The sequence below is a fragment of the Bombina bombina genome, chromosome 2 (genome assembly GCF_027579735.1).
Source record: "Bombina bombina isolate aBomBom1 chromosome 2, aBomBom1.pri, whole genome shotgun sequence".
NCBI lineage: Eukaryota > Metazoa > Chordata > Amphibia > Anura > Bombinatoridae > Bombina > Bombina bombina.
In genome coordinates, this window is record NC_069500.1 from 1141920861 (window position 1) to 1141938096 (window position 17236).

Here is a 17236-nt window from a genome sequence, read left to right on the forward strand (position 1 = left end):
CCTCAGACCTCTGCAATTAAGAATGCTCAGACATTGGAACGGAAATTATGCAGATTTGTCTCCTTGAATACTACTGGAGCAGGAGACAAGGGATTCTCTTTAATGGTAGTTGTCTCTGGATCATATCTCCCAGGTAACCTGCTTCCGCAGACCACCTTGGGTGATTGTGACAACAGATGCAAGCCTACTAGGGTGTGGAGCACTCTGGGGCTCCCTAAGGGCTCAGGGAGTTTTGGACTCAGTCAGAGTCTGTTCTTCCTATAAACATTCTGGGGCTGAGAGCGATTTTCAATGCTCTTCTGGCCTGGCCCCAGTTAACCTTGGTTCAGTTTATCAGGTCCCAGTCGAACAACATAACTTCAGTGGCTTACGTCAATCATCAGGGAGGAACAAAGAGTTCCTTAGCGATGACAGAGGTAACCAAAATAATTCAGTGGGTGGAGGACCATTTTTGCTGCCTGTCGGCGATCCACATCCCAGGGGTGGACAACTGGGAGGTGGACTTCCTGAGCAGACAGACCTTTCATCCGGGGGAGTGGGAACTCCATCCGGAAGTGTTTTCCAGTCTGATTCTCAATGGGAGTCAGCCGGAATTAGATCTCATGGCATCTCGGCAGAATGCCAAGCTTACCGAGATACAGTTCAAGGTCCAGGGACCCCAAGGCGGAAATGATAGATGCTTTGGTGGTTCCTTGGACCTTCAGTCTAGCATACCTATTTCCTCCGTTTGCTCCTCTACCTCGGGTCATTGCGCGAATCAAACAGGAGAGGACATCGGTGATCCTCATTGCAACAGCTTGGCCCTGCAGATTTTGGTATGCAAATCTGGTGGAGAAAGGTTCAACCTTGGAGACTTCAGTTGAGAAAGGACCTTCTAGTTCAAGGTCCCTTCCGTCACCCAATTCTAGTTTCTCTGAAGCTGACTACTTGGAGATTGAATGCTTATTTTTATCCAAGCAGGGCTTTTCTGAATTGGTCATTGTGACCATGATTTAGGCTTGTAAGCCTGTAACTATAAGGATTTACCATAAGATATGGCGTACATATCTGTATTGGGGTGAGTCCAGGGACTACTCATGGAGTAGGGTTTGGATTCCTAGAATTTTTATTTTTTCTCCAAAAGGGTTTGGAGAAGGATTATCCACAAGTTTCCTAAAGGGGGCAAATATCTGCCTTATCTATTTTGTTTCATAATCGTCTGGCAGATGTTCTAGATGTTCAATCATTTTTTCAGGCTGTGATCAAGATCAGTGCTGTGTTCAAGCCAGTTACTCCTCCGTGGAGTTTAAACTTAGTTCTTAAAGTTTTAAAGGGGCTCCGTTTGAGCCTATGCATTCCTTAGATATTAATATGTTATCTTGGAAAGTTTTATTTTTGGTTGATATTTCTTCTACTCACAGAGTATCAGTGCTCTCGGCATTACAGTAGGAGTTCCCTTACCTTATTTTTCATTCTGATAAGGTAGTTTTACGTACTAAGTTAGGATTTCTTCCTAAGGTAGTTTCTGCCCGGAACATTAATCAGCAGATTGTTGTTTCTTCCTTGTGTCCCAATCCTCTGTTCAGAAGGAACGTATCTTGCATAACTTGGATGTGGTTTGTGCCTTAAAGTTTCCCCTGCAGGTGACTAAGGATTTTCGTCAGTCTTCTCCATTGTTTGTAGTTTTATCTGGAAAACGTAAGGGACAGAAAACTTTGGCTACTTCTCTTTCTTTTTAACTGAGGAGTATTATTCGTTTTGCATCAAGACTGCTGGAAAGCAGCCTCCAGAGAGAGTTACGGCTCATTCCACAAGGGCTGTTGCTTCCTCATGGGCATTCAAGAAAAAGGCTTCGGTGGTACAGATTTGCAAGGCTGCAACTTGGTCCTCGCTTCACACTTTTTAAATTTTTTATACGTTTGTCTCTTTTGCCTCGGCTGAGGCCGCTTTTGGGAGAAAGGTTCTTCAAGCAGTGGTGCCTTCCGTTTAGGTTCCCTGTCTTGTCCCTCCCGTATCATCAGTGTACTCTAGCTTGGGTATTGATTCCCATTAGTAATTAAGATGATCCGTGGACTCATCGTGTCATTAAAAAGAGAACAAAATTTATGCTTACCTGATAAATGTATTTATTTTTTGACACGATGAGTCGATGGCCTGCCCTGTTTTTGTAAGAGACAGGTGGTTGGGTTTATAAACTTCAGACACCTTTGTACCTTATTACTTCCTTTCTCTCCTTGACTTCGGTCGAATGACTGGGTTGGGAGTGAAGGGAGGTGATATTTAACAACTTTACTGTGGTGCTCTTTGGTGCCTCCTGCTGACCAGGAGGTGAATATCCCATTAGTAATTAAAATGATCCGTGGACTCATCGTGTCAAAAAAGAAATACATTTATCAGGTAAGCATAAATTTTGTTTTTCTCCCTCAAGATGAAAGGTCAAAAAGGAAAGGCAGGGCACCTAATAATTTTCATTCCATTTGTCAATCTAGGAACCAAAAAGCCTCCTCTGCTTCCCAAAAAAATGACTACTCTAGCTTTCCCTGTAAATCATCTACCTCTTGAAACAAGTCTAAGCAGTCAAAAAAGTTTGCCTCTTCTTCCAAGTCAGCATGAACATGTGGCCGCTGATCCAGATCTTCTTCTGGTAGGAGGAAGATTACGCCTTCTTTCAGAAGGCTTGGGCTTAGTCTGATTCGAGATCCCTTGGTACTGAACATTGTTTCCCAGGGATACAGAATAGACTTCAGATGAAGGCCTACTAGAGGAAGGGTTCTTCTGTCCAACATACCAAAGAATTCACAAAAGGCACATATCTTTTTTCAGTGTGTTCAGGTTTTGAAACTCATAGGATTTATCCTTCCAGTTCCTCAACCAGGACAAGGTCAGGGTTCCAACCCTTTTATAGTATGTTCAGGCGCATTCTGGATCTAAAGACCCTGAACAAGTTTCTCAGAGTTCTGATTGTAAACAATCAGAACTATCCTTACTCGTTTCCAAAATGGCCAATTTATGGCCACCATAGACTTGAAGGATGCTTACTTTCATATCTCCATTTACAAGGAGTATTTTCAGTATCTCAGATTGGCCTTTCTGGACAAGCATTTCTAGTTTGTAGCCCTTCTTTTTGGTCTGGCTACAGTTTCCAGAATTTTTCACAAAAGTTCTTGGAACCCTATTGTCTGTAGTCAGAGCTCAGGGTATTTTGGTAGCTCCATACCTGGATAATATCTTGGTTCAGGCTCTATCTTTTCTCATACAAACAAGCTTTCTTTGATAAGGTGGTGAGAGTCCACAAGCCATTACTCCTGAAATGCAATTCCTGGCCACTAGGAGGAGGCAAGGATTACCAAAGCTCTAAAACCACTTAATACCTCCAACCTCTCTGGTATTTTAGTCTTTGCCTCACAGGAGGAAGATGAATAATTGAGGTGCTTCAAATTCGTCATTGAGAGGGGTCCTCAGACTGATTTGAGACCCATTTTGCTAAGTGTCTTGACATGAAGGCTTTGTTCAGACTTAATCATGTGAGTAGTGTAAGTGATTTACGTTAAAATACCATGTATCTCAATACATTTATAACGTCTTATTGTAAGGGTAATTCGACTTTAGGACCTGAGTAAGGTAAAACTGCTATATCTCTCATATAAAAAAGCTACAATTTATCTCTAAGAAAAGTGACAAAATATGTCACAAGTTAAACAAGTCAGATTAAAAAGGAGGGCTAGTCCCAAAAAAGGAACACCCTATATTTACAGAATTTCTAAACTGACTTCTTTTGAGAGAAAAAGTGGAAAAAATATTTTCCAAAAGTTTCTTTTATGTCAAGACTTATATGGTCTATTGTTAAATATGGAGTATACCGGGTACAAAGCAGGTTTTTATCCAAATAATGTGGTTTTCAATATAAACATATCTAGCACTGATAACATATAACAGTGCATTTAGCAATAGTAGCCACTATTATAGCAGAACCACTATTATTCACTGCTATGATGGTATAAGTACCCCCGGACTTATATAGTCTATTGTTAAATATAGATAATACCGGTACAGAGCAGGTATTTACCCAAATAATGTAGTTTTCAACATAACCATATTCTCTAGCACTGATAACATATATCAGTGCATGTAACAAAAATAGCCACTATTTTAGCAAAACCACTATTATTGACTGCTATGGTAGGCTAAGTACCCTCGGTTTTTAAAATAAGCCTATAAGTTTAACAAAAGAGCGGATGCCATTGAAGGCCAACAAATTATTAACTACCCATAAAGTTTTCTATTAAACATGTATCTCAAAAGTCCTTTTTATTCCTTTTTATTCTTAAATATATATATGTATGTGTATACTTATACCTGCCTATCTATTCCTATATGTATAGGTATGCATTTTACATGAAAGTATTTTATATAAATATATATTTAATAATTAAAAGTAAATTATTTTCTATGTGAAAAATATTAGGAATATAAAAACATAATTTATGCTTACCTGATAAATTTATTTCAATTGTGGTGTATCCAGTCCACGGATCATCCATTACTTGTGGGATATTCTCATTCCCAACAGGAAGTTGCAAGAGGACACCCACAGCAGAGCTGTCTATATAGCTCCTCCCCTAACTGCCATATCCAGTCATTCGACCGAAAACAAGCAGAGAAAGGAGAAACCATAGGGTGCAGTGGTGACTGTAGTTTAAAGTTAAAAAATACCTGCCTTAAAATGACAGGGCAGGCCGTGGACTGGATACACCACAAGAGAAATAAATTTATCAGGTAAGCATAAATTATGTTTACTCTTGTAAGGTGTATCCAGTCCACGGATCATCCATTACTAGTGGGATACCAATACCAAAGCTAAAGTAAACGGATGAGGGGAGGGACAAGGCAGGTACTTAAACGGAAGGTACCACTGCCTGTAAAACCTTTCTCCCAAAAATAGCCTCCGAAGAAGCAAAAGTATCAAACTTGTAGAATTTTGAAAAAGTATGAAGCGAAGACCAAGTCGCCGCCTTGCAAATCTGTTCAACAGAAGCCTCATTTTTAAAGGCCCATGTGGAAGCCACAGCTCTAGTAGAATGAGCTGTAATCCTTTCTGGAGGCTGCTGGCCAGCAGTCTCATAGGCTAAGCGGATTATGCTTCTTAGCCAAAAAGAAAGAGAGGTTGCCGAAGTCTTTTGACCTCTCCTCTGTCCAGAGTAGACAACAAACAAAGCAGATGTTTGACGAAAATCTTTAGTAGATTGTAAGTAAAACTTTAAAGCACAAACAACATCCAGATTGTGTAATAGACGTTCCTTTTTTGAAGAAGGATTAGGACACAAAGATGGAACAACAATCTCTTGATTGATATTCTTATTAGACACCACCTTAGGTAAAAACCCAGGTGTGGTACGCAGGACTACCTTATCCGCATGGAAAATCAGATAAGGAGAATCACATTGTAAGGCAGATAACTCGGAGACTTTACGAGCCGAGGAAATAGCTACCAAAAACAGAACTTTCCAAGATAAAAGTTTGATATCTATGGAATGAAGAGGTTCAAACGGAACTCCTTGAAGAACTTTAAGAACCAGATTTAAGCTCCATGGCGGAGCAACAGGTTTAAACACAGGCTTGATTCTAACTAAAGCCTGACAAAATGCCTGAACGTCTGGAACATCTGCCAGACGCTTGTGCAAAAAAATAGACAGGGCAGAAATCTGTCCCTTTAAGGAACTAGCTGACAATCCTTTTTCCAAACCTTCTTGGAGAAAGGATAATATCCTGGGAATCCTGACCTTACTCCATGAGTAACCCTTGGATTCACACCAATAAAGATATTTACGCCATATCTTATGGTAAATTTTCCTGGTGACAGGCTTTCGTGCCTGTATTAAGGTATCAATGACTGACTCGGAGAAGCCACGCTTTGATAACATCAAGCGTTCAATCTCCAGGCAGTCAGTCTCAGAGAAATTATATTTGGATGATTGAAAGGACCTTGTAGTAGAAGGTCTTGTCTTAACGGCAGAGTCCAAGGTGGAAAGGATGACATGTCCACTAGATCTGCATACCAGGTCCTGCATGGCCACGCAGGCGCTATCAAGATCACCGATGCTCTCTCCTGCTTGATCTTGGCAATCAGACGAGGGAGCAGAGGAAATGGTGGAAACACATAAGCCAGGTTGAAAGACCAGGGTGCTGCTAGAGCATCTATCAGCATCGCCTTGGGATCCCTGGACCTGGATCCGTAACAAGGAAGCTTGGCGTTCTGGCAAGACGCCATGAGATCCAGTTCTGGTTTGCCCCAACGATGAATCAATTGTGCAAACACCTCCGGATGGAGTTCCTACTCCCCCGGATGAAAAGTCTGATGACTTAGAAAATCCGCCTCCCAGTTCTCTACACCTGGGATATGGATAGCTGATAGGTGGCAAGAGTGAATCTCTGCCCAGCGAATTATCTTTGAGACTTCTAACATCGCTAGGGAACTCATTGTTCCCCCTTGATGGTTGATGTAAGCCACAGTCGTGATGTTGTCCGACTGAAATCTGATGAACCTCAGAGTTGCTAACTGAGGCCAAGCCTGAAGAGCATTAAATATCGCTCTCAGTTCCAGAATATTTATTGGAAGGAGTGACTCCTCCTGAGTCCACGATCCCTGAGCCTTCAGGGAGTTCCAGACTGCACCCCAACCTAGAAGGCTGGCATCTGTCATTACAATTGTCCAATCTGGCCTGCAAAAGGTCATACCTTTGGACAGATGGACCCGAGATAGCCACCAGAGAAGAGAATCCCTATCCCTGGTCTCTTGATCCAGATTTAGTAGAGGGGACAAATCTGTGTAATCCCCATTCCACTGACTGAGCATGCAGAGTTGCAGCGGTCTGAGATGTAGGCGATTAAGCCGATTACTTCCATGCACTGAGCCACCGAAGGGCGAGGAGTGGAATAAAGAACACGGCAGGAATTTAGAAGTTTTGATAACCTGGACTCCGTCAGGTAAATTTTCATTTCTACAGAATCTATCAGAGTCCCTAGGAAGGAAACTCTTGTGAGGGGGGATAGAGAACTCTTTTCCTCATTCACCTTCCACCCATGCAACCTCAGAAATGCCAACACTATGTCCATATGAGACTTGACAATTTGGAAGTTTGACGCCTGAATCAGGATGTCGTCTAAATAAGAGGCCACTGCTATGCCCAGCAGCCTTAGGACCACCAGAAGCGACCCCAGAACCTTCGTAAAAATTCTTGGGGCTGTAGCTAACCCAAAGGGAAGAGCTACAAACTGGTAATGCCTGTCTAGGAAGGCAAACCGGAGAAACCGATGATGATCTTTGTGTATCGAAATGTGAAGATAAGCATCCTTTAAATCCACTGTAGTCATGTATTGACCCTCCTGGATCATAGGTAGGATGGTACGAATAGTCTCCATCTTGAATGATGGAACTCTGAGGAATTTGTTTAAGATTTTTAGATCCAAAATTGGTCTGAAGGTTCCCTCTTTTTTGGGAACCACAAACAGACTTGAGTAAAATCCCTGTCCCTGTTCCTCCTTTGGAACTGGATGGATCACTCCCATAACTAGGAGGTCTTGTACACAGTGTAAGAATACCTCTCTCTTTATCTGGTTTGCAGATAATTGGGAATGGTGAAATCTCCCTTTTGGGGGGGAAGCCTTGAAGTCCAGAAGATATCCCTGGGATATAATTTCCAACGCCCAGGGATCCTGGACATCTCTTGCCCACGCAAGAGCGAAAGTCTGCCCCCTACTAGATCCGTTACCGGATAGGGGGCCGTTCCTTCATGCTGTCTTAGAGGCAGAAGCAGGCTAACATGCTTACCTTTGTTCCAGGCCTGTTTAGGTCTCCAGACCGTCTTGGATTGAGCAAAAGTTCCCTCTTGTTTTGCATTAGAGGAAGTTGATGCCGCACTTGCCTTGAAGTTTCGAAAGGCACCAAAATTAGACTGTTTGGCCCTTGATTTGGACCTATCCTGAGGAAGGGCATGACCTTTTCCTCCAGTGATATCAGCAATAATCTCCTTCAAACCAGGCCCGAATAGGGTCTGCCCCTTGAAGGGAATGTTAAGCAGCTTAGACTTTGAAGTAACGTCAGCTGACCATGATTTAAGCCATAACGCTCTGCGCGCCTGGATAGCAAAACCAGAATTCTTAGCCGTTAGTTTAGTCAAATGAACAATGGCATCAGAAACAGAAGAATTGGCTAGCTTAAGTGCTCTAAGCTTGTCAAATATGTCATCCAATGGAGTCGCTACCTGTAAAGCCTCTTCCAGAGACTCAAACCAGAAATCCGCAGCAGCATTGACAGGAGCAATGCATGCAAGGGGCTGTAGGATAAAACGTTGTTGAATAAACATTTTCTTAAGGTAACCCTCTAACTTTTTATCCATTGGATCTAAGAAAACACAACTGTCCTCGACAGGGATAGTAGTAAGCTTTGCTAGAGTAGAAACTGCTCCCTCCACCTTAGGAACTGTCTGCCATAAGTCCCGTGTGGTGGCGTCTATTGGAAACATTTTTCTAAAAATAGGAGGGGGAGAGAGCAGCACACCTGGTCTATCCCATTCCTTAGTAATAATTTCTGTAAACCTTTTAGGTATTGGAAAAACATCAGTGCACACCGGCACTGCATAGTATTTATCCAGTCTACACAATTTCTCTGGCACTGCAATTGTATCACAGTCATTCAGAGCAGCTAAAACCTCCATGAGTAACACGCGGAGGTGTTCAAGCTTAAATTTAAATGTAGAAATATCAGAATCAGGTTTCATCATCTTCCCTGAGTCAGAAACATCACCCACAGAAAGAAGCTCTCCTTCTTCAGCTTCTGCATATTGTGAGGCAGTATCAGACATAGCTCTTAAAGCGTCAGTATGCTCTGTATTTCGTCTAACTCCAGAGCTATCTTGCTTTCCTCTAAATTCAGGTAGTCTGGATAATACCGCTGACAGTGTATTATCCATGACTGCCGCCATGTCTTGTAAAGTAAACGCTATGGGTGCCCTGGATGTACTTGGCGCCATTTGAGCGTGAGTCCCTTGAGCTGGAGTCAAAGGATCTGACACGTGGGGAGAGTTAGTCGGCATAACTTCCCCCTCGTCAGATTCCTCTGGTGATAAATTTTTTAAAGACAGAATATGATCTTTATTGCTTAAAGTGAAATCAGTACATTTGGTACACATTCTAAGAGGGGGTTCCACCATGGCTTTTAAACATAATGAACAAGGAGTTTCCTCTATGTCAGACATGTTTGTACAGACTAGCAATGAGACTAGCAAGCTTGGAAAACACTTTAAATCAAGTTAACAAGCAAATATAAGAAACGGTACTGTGCCTTTAAGAGAAACAAATTTTGTCAGAATTTGAAAAACAGTGAAAAAAAGCAGTAAATAAAACGAAATTTTTACAGTGTGTATAATAAGCTAACAGAGCATTGCACCCACTTGCAAATGGATGATTAACCCCTTAGTTAAAAAAACAGATAAAAAAAACGATATAAAGTTTTTTAACAGTCACACCAACTGCCACAGCCTTGCTGTGGGCCTACCTTTCCCAACAAACGATTTTGGAAAGCCTAAGAGCCCTTTAGAGATGTCCTATAGCATTCAGGGGACTCCTGGAGGAAGCTGGATGTCTCAGTCTGTAAAAGTTACTGTGCAAAAAAGCGCTAAATTAGGCCCCTCCCACTCATAGTAACACATTGGAAAGCCTCAGGAAACTGTTTCTAGGCAAATTTAAGCCAGCCATGTGGAAAAAACTAGGCCCCAATAAAGTTTTATCACCAAAGTATATATAAAAACGTTTAAACATGCCAGCAAACGTTTTATATTGTAAATATAAAAGAGTATTACCTCAGAAAGTAAGCATGATACCAGTCGCTATTAAATCACTGTATTCAGGCTTACCTTACATAAATTTGGTATCAGCAGCATTTTCTAGCATTCACATCTTCTAGAAAAATCTTAACTGCACATACCTCATAGCAGGATAACCAGCACGCCATTCCCCCGCTGAAGTTATCTCTCTCTTCAGTCATGTGTGAGAACAGCAATGGATCTTAGTTACAACCTGCTAAGATCATAGAAATCACAGGCAGATTCTTCTATTTTTCTGCCTGGAACAAAATAGTACAACTCCGGTACCATTTAAAAATAATAAACTTTTGATTGAAGCAAAATAACAGCTACATTTCACCACTTCTCTCTTACTACCTCCATGCTTGTTGAGAGTTGTAAGAGAATGACTGGATATGGCAGTTAGGGGAGGAGCTATATAGACAGCTCTGCTGTGGGTGTCCTCTTGCAACTTCCTGTTGGGAATGAGAATATCCCACAAGTAATGGATGATCCGTGGACTGGATACACCTTACAAGAGAAATATGCGTTTTGCACATCTCGTTTCTCAATTTAGATATTAACGCTGCAATTTCTTACTCATCCAGGACTATTGAAAATGTCTAGATAGATAGATAGATAGAAATGCACACATAAAACATGATACCTCAAGCTGTTACAATTTAAAGGAAAATCTAGTTACGTAGACAAAGAAAAGGAACATCAATTCAACAAAGCAGGATATCATATTATATTATTAAAATTTATTATAATTGAAACAGTAAAACTGATGATATAAAGCAAAGTCATTATTAGTTATTAAAAAATGACATTCTCTAAAACATGTTGGTTTATGAAGAAGTGATACAGAATTGTGAGCTGTATACATGGAATCATTTTCTTTCTGAAGATTTTAGTTTATCTTGAAATTGGTAGCAGAGATTCTGGAAAGCTACAACAAGTGAGTTCTTCTCTTTACACATTTCCTCCAACGAAACACTGAAAATATAAAATATAATTAAGAATATTTTTAAAAATAGAAAAATGTAGTCTATGTTAAATGTAAGACTGATAAAACAAATCTTTATGAATTTATTACATCTACGTAACAATTTAGCCAGGGGCAGATTTACCCCAAACCTCTAGAAACTGGCTAATTAGATGATCCCTGTATACCCCTTCTGCCCTGGTATAAAACAAATATGTACAGTAACTGCACAGAGGTGCAAATTTTCATTAATTGTTAGTAGTTTAAAAATGAAGAATGAATTTGAACAAATTTACCTGTTATTCATTCATTAACAACATGATCTTTATGTTAGATAGAGACATTTCTTAACAAATAAATGAATGAAAAAAGATACTTCTACTCACAATTACATGTCCTCAGATGTATATTAGCCTATACATAATGGGAATGATGAACATTGACAATATACAGACTTAATTTGTTTTGTATTTCTGGAAGCTGGTTACATATCATTTATGCTTTATTCTGGATTTTGAGTTTATTATTCATACATTCATGTCACAAATTAGATTGGCAATAAATTACCCAATATAATCCCTCTTAGACACGCCTGTTTAAATTGACTTTTCACGTGTGTGTACATTTATATAAAAATGCACTAAAGTCATTTTAAAAAATAAAAAAATAGCGAGCCAGCTATCAGTTCAAGAAGCCAAACAGCTTTGGTAGCCAGAGTTGAAATTATATTATAGATATACAATATACTTAAAATATATATTTATTGTGGAACCTTTTAGAATTACCCAGAACCAGACATTCCTGGTGTTAAATTGTGCAGGGTGTAACTGTGTTCGTCCCAGCAGTAAATATACCTAATTCTAACGACAGCATTTTACCTCAAAGAGGGAACTTCTTTGTTTGACCCTGGATTTTTGCGTCTTTCTTTAAATAAGGGATTTCTGTGTTGCACGCGAAAAAGAAATGGATTTCCTATACTTCATAGTTAGCTATTCCCACAGTTGTAAAGAAAATCTCCATATTAACGCTGTGATGGATCTCCTGATGCCAGGGTCTGGTCATTTACTGAGAATAGCCTTGTACTTTTCTAATGCCTGACTGGTGCTATTTTAGCCATTTCTTTGGCCAAGCTGAACTCCTACTCCATAGTATAATGCTACTATTCTGGCTTCTAGCTGTATCTGGTCCTCTGTTCTAATCTGCGTCTATCCTGTTTTGTTTGTCTTGATTTCCACCATATAAGGAGACAAAACTAATTAGTATTTGTAATTGTTAATGAGGTTGCAGAAGGTACTAGAGATTCACTACAGCCAGGAGCAGAGCAGTGCATGCATTAACAAAAGAAGCTGGCATGAAACCCAACATTTTTCTTTCAGAATTCAGAATTCAGAAATTTCCAATTTACTTCTGTTATTTAATTTGCTTTATTCTCATGCTATTCTTTGTTGAAGAGATATTTAGATAGGTAGAGTGCACGTCTGGAGCACTACATAACAGGAAACAGTGCTGCCATCTAGTGCTCTTGCTAATTTATAACATTGTTGCATAACTGCTGCCATACAGTACTGCAGACACGTGCACACTCATGAACTTACATTCCTGCTTTTCAACAAAGGATAACAAGAAAATAAATAAAGAACATTTGATAATAGAAATAAATTGGAAAGTTGTTTAAAATTGCATGTTATTTCTGAATAATAAAAGTAACATTTTGGGATTTATGTACCTTTAATACAAAATTAGAATAGATGCCTGTTCCATCTATTCTAATGGTTCACCAATACTGGTGCTATCACTTTATAAAGCAGCACCCTCACTTCAGTTCAGCTTTCTGAAGAAAATATGCAAGAACATATTGCAAAACATTTATAGGCAATAATAATGGAGTGAGGATGCCCTAATGACCTCAGAAAAAAATCCAGATACTGTACTCTCTCTGTAATATGCTAGACACCTTTGTTCTTAATTCATTACTTTGTGAGGTTTTCATTTGGTGCTTAACACTGAGACAGTAACAGCATCGAATCCTAAGTTAAATTCTGTAAATGTATACCTTATGCCCTGGTAAATGGGAAAGGGGGGGTTGAGTGAGGGAGGGAGTGAATTTCACAGCTAAGATTGGGTCTGAGAACCTAAGGAGTGAGATTTCAGGGGCGCGATCCGATATAGATCGTAGTTTGCGGCGCAAGCGAGGGAACCCCCGCCGCCTGTAGTTTCAGCTCGCAACTCGAGTTATCCCATATACGGCGCCGTCAGTAGTGATGTCGCAAACTTAAAATTTTCCGTTCGCGAACAGCGAACATGAACGTCCGCAAAAGTTTGTGAACTGGCGAACCGGGTGAACCGCCATTGACTTCAATAGGCAGCCAAATTTTAAAACCCACAGGGACTCTTTCTGGCCACAATAGTGATGGAAAGGTTGTTTCAAGGGTACTAACACCTGGACTGTGGCATGCTAGAGGGGGATCCATGGCAAAACTCCCACGTAAAATTACATAGTTGATGCAGAGTCTGGTTTTAATCCATAAAGGGCATAAATCACCTAACATTCCTAAATTGTTTGGAATAATGTGCTTTAAAACATCAGGTATGATTTTGTATCGATCAGGTAGTGTAAGGGTTATGCCCGCTTCACAGTGACAGACCAAACTCCCCGTTTAACGCACCGCAATCAACCGCAAACAGTCCATTTGCACAACCGCAAACTCCCCATTTGCACAAGGTTGGATACCAAGCTAGCCATGTCCCGTTCCTTGTCCTCACTGATGTCATTAAAGGTCTCTTCCTCCACACAGCCACGTACAACACCAAGGGTCCCCGAAAGGTGACAACAAGCCCCCTGGGACACCTGCTGTGTTTGGTCTTCCACCTCCTCAAAGCCACCCTCCTCCTCTGACTCCTCTTCTTCAGACTCCTCTCTCTGCGTTGCCTCTCTCTGCATTATTATAAGGTGTGTTAAGTAGTACTATTCCTATCAGTTTAATCCCTGTTCCGTCCCCTATCAGGGGACGTGTATATGGCATGGATTTTAGGAACCGGGAGATGGAAAAAGATGCTTGGTCGGTCCTCCTACTTCAAAATTGGGGCACTGCGCGTGCAATCGTGGCCGGACTTTTAGCTGACGGACAGTTGGCCGACGGACAGTTGGCCGACGGACATTTGGACGAAACACAAGAGGATGGCAGATAACAGTCCGGCCATGAGATAGATAGATTTGATAGACAGATAGTTACATAGATTAGATAGATAGATCAATAGATGCAATAGATACATTTGATAGATACGATAGATAGATAGATAGATAGATAGATAAATAGATAGATTTGATAGATAGATAATTTCCCAGACAGAGAATTACAAGACGTGCGGTCTGACACCTATGGTAAGGTTCCCAGAGGCAGTTGCAGCGCCAGGGGACGTGTATATGGCATGGATTTTAGGAACCGGGAGATGGAAAAAGATGCTTGGTCGGTCCTCCTACTTCAAATTTGGGGCACTGCGCATGCAATCTACTGTGCCACCAGATATGAGTGGTGTGTTAAGTAGTGCTATTCTTATCAGTTTAATCCCTGTTACGTCCCCTATCAGGGGACGTGTATATGGCATGGATTTTAGGAACCGAGAGATGGAAAAAGATGCTTGGTCGGTCCTCCTACTTCAAATTTGGGGCACTGCGCGTGCAATCTAATGTGCCACCAGATAGGAGTGGTGTGTTAAGTAGTACTATTCCTATCAGTTTAATCCCTGTTATGTGCCTTTTTTATTGGTTTGGTTTTTGAAGCCACAGTGCTGCACCAGAGGCCAGACAAATTAGGCATGTACACATGCCTGAAAAATTAGGTATTGTTGCAGCCGCTGCTGTAGCAGCAGCCAGAAAAATTGATGTTTGTTTCCCAGGCAGAAAGTGCCCATTGCGGCTTGAACCCTAGTTGGTGGCGGATAAGTCACGCAAGTAATCCGGCATTCGAAGATAAAATACAGCACCGTGTGGACCATTTTTAGTCCAAGGCAGCTCATCTCATCAGGCCTTTTTTACTCAAATGTATTGCCCAATGTCAGTCCCTTCGGGATCCATCCCTCATTCATCTTAATAAAGGTGAGGTAATCTAGACTTTTTTGACCTAGGCGACTTCTCTTCTCAGTGACAATACCTCCTGCTGCACTGAAGGTTCTTTCTGACAGGACACTTGAAGCGGGGCAGGCCAGAAGTTCTATCGCAAATTGGGATAGCTCAGGCCACAGGTCAAGCCTGCACACCCAGTAGTCAAGGGGTTTATCGCTCCTCAGAGTGTCGAGATCTGCAGTTAAGGCAAGGTAGTCTGCTACCTGGCGGTCGAGTCGTTCTCTGAGGGTGGACCCTGAAGGGCTGTGGCGATGCATAGGAGTTAAAAAGCTCTGCATGTCCTCCATCAACAACACGTCTGTAAAGCGTCCTGTCCTTGCCGGCGTGGTCGTGGGAGTCGGAGGATTAATTTCACCTCTTCCCCTGTTAGATTCCCGTTGTGCTGTGACATCACCCTTATACGCTGTGTAAAGCATACTTTTTAATTTATTTTGGAACTGCTGCATCCTTTCCGACTTGCGGTAATTCGGTAACATTTCAGGCACTTTATGCTTATACCGGGGGTCTAGTAGCATGGACACCCAGTACAGGTCGTTCTCCTTCAGCTTTTTTATACGAGGGTCACTCAACAGGCAAGACAGCATGAAAGACCCCATTTGCACAAGGTTGGATGCCGAGCTACTCATGTCCCGTTCCTCGTCCTCAGTGATCTCACTGAAGGTATCTTCTTCCCCCCAGCCACGTACAACACCACGGGTACCATATAGGTGACAACGAGCACCCTGGGATGCCTGTTGTGGTTGGTCTTCCTCCTCCTCCTCAAAGCCACATTCCTCCTCTGACTCCTCTTCCTCACAATCCTCTTCCAGCGTTGCTGCTGGTCCAGCAAGCGATGCTGATAAGGCTGTTTCTGGTGGTGATGGTGACCACAACTCTTCCTCTTCACGCTCATCTATGGCCTGATCCAGCACTCTTCGCAGGGCACGCTACAGGAAGAAAACAAATGGTATGATGTCGCTGATGGTGCCTTCAGTGCAACTGACTAGGTTTGTCACCTCCTCAAAAGGACGCATGAGCCTACAGGCATTGCGCATGAGCGTCCAGTAACATGGCAAAAAAAATCCCAGCTCCGCAGAGGCTGTTCTAGCACTCCATTCATACAAATACTCGTTAACGGCTTTTTCTTGTTGGAGCAGGCGTTCGAACATTAGGAGTGTTGAATTCCAATGTGTCAGGCTGTCGCAAATCATGCGCCTCACTGGCATGTTGTTTCGCCGCTGGATATCGGAAAAGTGCGCCATGGCCGTGTAGGAATGCCTCAAATGACCACACACCTTCCTGGCCTGCTTCAGGACGTCCTGTAAGCCTGGGTACTTATGCACAAAGCGTTGTACAATCAGATTACACACATGTGCCATGCACGGCACATGTGTCAACTTGCCCAATTTCAATGCTGCCACCAAATTACTTCCGTTGTCAGAAACCACTTTTCCAATCTCCAGTTGGTGCGGAGTCAGCCACTGATCCACCTGTGCGTTCAGGGCGGACAGGAGTGCTGGTGTGACTCTCTGCTTTCAGGCAAGTCAACCCCAAGACGGCGTGACACTGCCGTATCCGGGATGTGGAATAGTACCTGGGGAGCTGGGGGGGTGCCGTTGATGTGGAGCAAGAAGCAGCAGCAGAAGAGGACTCAGCCGAGGAGGTTATGGAAGAGGATGGAGTAGGAGGAGTAGAGGAGGTGGCAGCAGGCCTGCCTGCAAGTCATGGCAGTGTGTCACCAACTCCTCCTTTGCAGAGCCACTCATTCCATGCTTGGCAGCCGTCAGCAGGTTTATCCAATGCGCAGTGTAGGTGATATACCTGCCCTGACCATGCTTTGCAGACCAGCTATCAGTGGTCATATGGACCCTTGCCCCAACACTGTGTGCCAGACATGCCATTACTTCCTTTTGCACAGTCGAGTACATGTTGGGGATTGCCTTTTGTGCAACGAAATTTTGGCCGGGTACCTTACACTGCGGTGTCCCAATAGCTACAAATTTTTGGAACGCCTCAGACTCCACCAGCTTGTATGGTAAAAGCTGGCGGGCTAAGAGTTCAGACAAGCCAGCTGTCAGACGCCGGGCAAGGGGGTGACTTTGTGACATTGGCTTCTTACGCTCAAACATGTCCTTGACAGAGACCTGACTGTGGGCAGATGAGCAGGAACTGCTCCGGAAGAGAGACGGAGTGGCGGATGGTTGAGAGGGGGCAAGGAGGACAGCAGTAGTTGACGTGGCTGAAGATGCTGGGCCAGGAGGAGGATGGCGGTTTTGAGTTTGTGTGCTGCTTCTATTCAAGTGTTGATCCCATAGGCGTTTGTGATGT

The 17236-nt window shown here is 42.4% G+C and overlaps 1 protein-coding gene across 1 annotated transcript in view; it reads right to left on the reverse strand.

Moving 5' to 3' along the window:
- Positions 1 to 10562: 10562 nt before the first annotated feature.
- Positions 10563 to 17236, reverse strand: part of LOC128647449 (probable ATP-dependent RNA helicase DDX60) — a 1088706-nt gene continuing 1082032 nt past the window's right edge. Inside the window, exon 39 of the mRNA XM_053700235.1 lies at positions 10563 to 10817. Within this exon, the coding sequence (XP_053556210.1) occupies positions 10712 to 10817 (106 nt within the window). The 3' untranslated portion in view covers positions 10563 to 10711. The remainder of the gene's footprint in view (positions 10818 to 17236) is intronic.